Genomic DNA, 3,188 nt, shown 5'->3' with positions numbered 1-3,188 from the left:
GGATAAGTTTAGGCCCCAGATGAATCCTAGATGATCCGAAATAATGATGTAATAATCCGCAACACGGATTGATGTTAGAAATAATAATCGGATAATCCGAAACACGAATCGATTGATGTTAGAAATAATAATCGGATAATCCGCAACACGGATCAATGTTAGAAACACGAATGACCGCCACCGGCCCGCGCAGCAGCCGCAGGGAGCAGCGATATCACACTTGACACCGAATCACCTCCGAATCAAGACTGCTGAATGTTTAAACTCAATACTTTTTGTGTGTACACAGTTTAGTAGCGCAGATTACAAACAAACGTCCAAATATTTCACAATAATCTAACGTATTTGTTTGAGAATGATACTGACATCTCTAACTGCGGAAAGCTAGCCTTCGGACATGTCAGTTCAGTTGACAGTCTGCAGTGACACGGCTTATGCACAACCATCATGCAATCTGTAACAAACGAAGACAACACACGAGTGAAGATTAATAAACGATGCCTCCAGCAGAACTGTTCACAAGTCTAACAACTTCAAAATTCTGATGAACATACTCAACAAGTCTGAGTCTGCAAGTGACCAAACACGCAGCAGGTACACGTTGAGGAAAAAACCAATGCTATGGTTCACATCGAAAGGTTTTCATGAATAATATTCTTGCCTTCCCGAAATCACGTACATTTGACAACCTGCTCTCTACGACTCAATGCATACCTCTGCACACGTATCCCTGACGTCCAAACTTCCTTGGAATCAGCATGCCACAAGCCTGGCAGGCAGTGCCACTGTAACACGTAGAACATCCCACCAGTCATCAACATGTAGCCTCCACCCATCCACCCCACCCACCAGTCATCAACATGTAGCCTCCACCCATCCACCCCACCCACCAGTCATCAACACGTAGCCTCCACCCATCCACCCCACCAGCCAGTCATGCGCCTCGCATTTACGTACGCTTCGCCCGTATCAACTAGACAGTGAGTGACTAAAGGCAAAGATATTGATGAGCGTCTTTGTTTGTGTGAAATGAACATAAACCTCAGGTCTGTCCGCTATTTGACGCTATACGACAATATAAGATGAGGAAAATCAGAAATGTATAAAACCGAATAGGCGTTTGTTTGAATTAAGGTGAATAGTACCAGATTTGCTACCAATTAAACGTACGTACGAACAAATCTCATACAGCGACCTGCCATGATTTGGACGTGCCAGTCACTACAACACACAACCCATGACAGCTATACGATTAATTTTGCCTCAAAGTTCATAATTACCAGGGCCGTAGCCAAGTCGATGGGGATGAAGGTGGATAGTTGCTCCCTCAAGACCAATGTAGATATTATTACAAGGCAAATTGCCCACGGTCAACTGCCAAGACTACAAACTTCACGTGGCTTTGCCAAAACGAGTTAGCAACGACCCTGATTTACTACCCTTATTATACATGTTTTTTTCATGAGTAACTGGTATTTAATTATGGCACGTGAGTGGATGGAGCCTTACACAATGTTCATAACCAATAAATACCAAGCAAATACAAGTGTTTTCGTTGTAGGGCTAGATTAGTCGGATCTCTCCTGCCTCCGATCATGTGTTCCAGGTAATCTTCGTTATAAGATAACCTAAAATACAAAAAAAACCTAAGTTTAAAAAGTCATTAAATCATATTTATCATGGTTATCTCGATGCCTACAATACAAGGAATGTAATTTACTTCACTCAAATATTTACCTAAACCAGAAAATTGCACTACGATTGACAGTAAATAGACGAGCTTGTGCATCTCAATACAAAACGAGACAAACGCCACTAACACTTTTAATCGTGCAACGGCGATTTAATCCGTGTTTTTACGTTCGCTTTTTTGATTTCCGATTTTTTGCGGTTGCGACACTAAACCTTCCCCCCCGCGTGACATCACACACACACACACCGTCCGGCGTACGCGTGATACAGCGACGTGTTGATGTTCACTTGTTCTCACATGACCCCTACCCTCTCGTCCGCAGCGGCGTCCGCGGGGGATCTCCCCCTCTCTGCTCTCTCTCTACTCTCTCTCATCTCTCGTCTCTGCCTCTCCCTCTCCCTCTCCCTCTCCCTCTCCTCTCCTCTCCCTCTCCCTCTCCTCTCCCTCTCCTGCTCGCTCTCCTGCTCCCTTCCTTCCTCTCCCTCCCCTTCTCCTCTGCCTCTGCTTCTCTCTCTGTCTGCTCTCTCTCTCTCTCTCGTCTATCTCTCTCTCTCTCTCTCTCTCTCTCTTCTCTCGTCTCTCCATCTCTTCTTCTCTCACCCCCCTTCCTCCCCGTCTCACATCTCTCTCTCACCCTGCGACGTGTGAGGCGGAGAACATGTGGTTGTTGAACATGTGGAACTTGTTGCCCTTGATGTTCAGCTTGTTGAGACCGCTCCTAGCAACAGTGTGAGGGATCAGATAGTACCTGCAACACACGACAGCAACAACGAAGTTACTACCTGTAAAATACAGCAGCAATCACGTACATTACAAACGGTTACTAAAATCGAGCCATCGTCGTGGAACAAGCTGTCGAGGAAACATTCAGACGCTCCCGCCAACTCCCGGCATCTAGATTACGCTCAAAGCAGCCGCGGCGCGGCAACAGCGTGGTTCCGCCGCTCAGCGTCCACCGTGTGGCTTCACGCCCGGAACGGCTAGACGTCAACAAATGCCGCCCCACACGCGATATAGGGATTCGGTAACCTTAAAAAAAACGAAGCGACGTATTAGCCAGCGAGCCATGCAGCCGTGAATTGACACGGTGCAAGTTTTGAAACTGCATCGCGCAAATAAGTGTGACAAAGTGTTTCATATTTTTTAATTTTTTTTCCGGGGAGGAGCCCTGTATCCCCACCCCACGAGAGGGGAGAACTGCCTGGCTTATACCCCCCCCCCTCCGTGAACGCCTACGGGCGGTCTGGCTGAGACAAAAAAAAGTCAGCTCCAAATATTTTTCTGAATCGGGATTTGGATCGCCGCAGCGGAGGGACAGGATCGCGCCGTCGTCGTCACTTACTTGTGAGATCTTGTCCTTCTTATCGCATATATAGTTATAGTATACATAGTATATAGTAAAGGTATATAGAATAGTAGTATAGTATAGTATATATAATATAGTAATAGTTATATAGTATATAGTTATAGTAATTAAGTATATAGTATAGTGAGC

General features: G+C 45.7%; 1 protein-coding gene across 1 annotated transcript in view; it reads right to left on the bottom strand.

Moving 5' to 3' along the window:
* Nucleotides 1-15: 15 nt before the first annotated feature.
* Nucleotides 16-3,188, bottom strand: part of LOC106812296 — a gene marked incomplete at its 3' end in the record, with an annotated part of 14,286 nt that continues 11,113 nt past the window's right edge. Inside the window, 4 exon segments of the mRNA XM_014816134.1 lie at nt 16-26; nt 367-454; nt 715-785; nt 2,328-2,441. Coding sequence (XP_014671620.1) covers nt 16-26; nt 367-454; nt 715-785; nt 2,328-2,441 — 284 coding nt within the window.

This window comes from Priapulus caudatus, unplaced genomic scaffold (genome assembly GCF_000485595.1).
Source record: "Priapulus caudatus unplaced genomic scaffold, Priapulus_caudatus-5.0.1 Scaffold631, whole genome shotgun sequence".
Classification (NCBI taxonomy): domain Eukaryota; kingdom Metazoa; phylum Priapulida; class Priapulimorpha; order Priapulimorphida; family Priapulidae; genus Priapulus; species Priapulus caudatus.
This window is presented reverse-complemented; position numbering and strand designations above follow the sequence as displayed.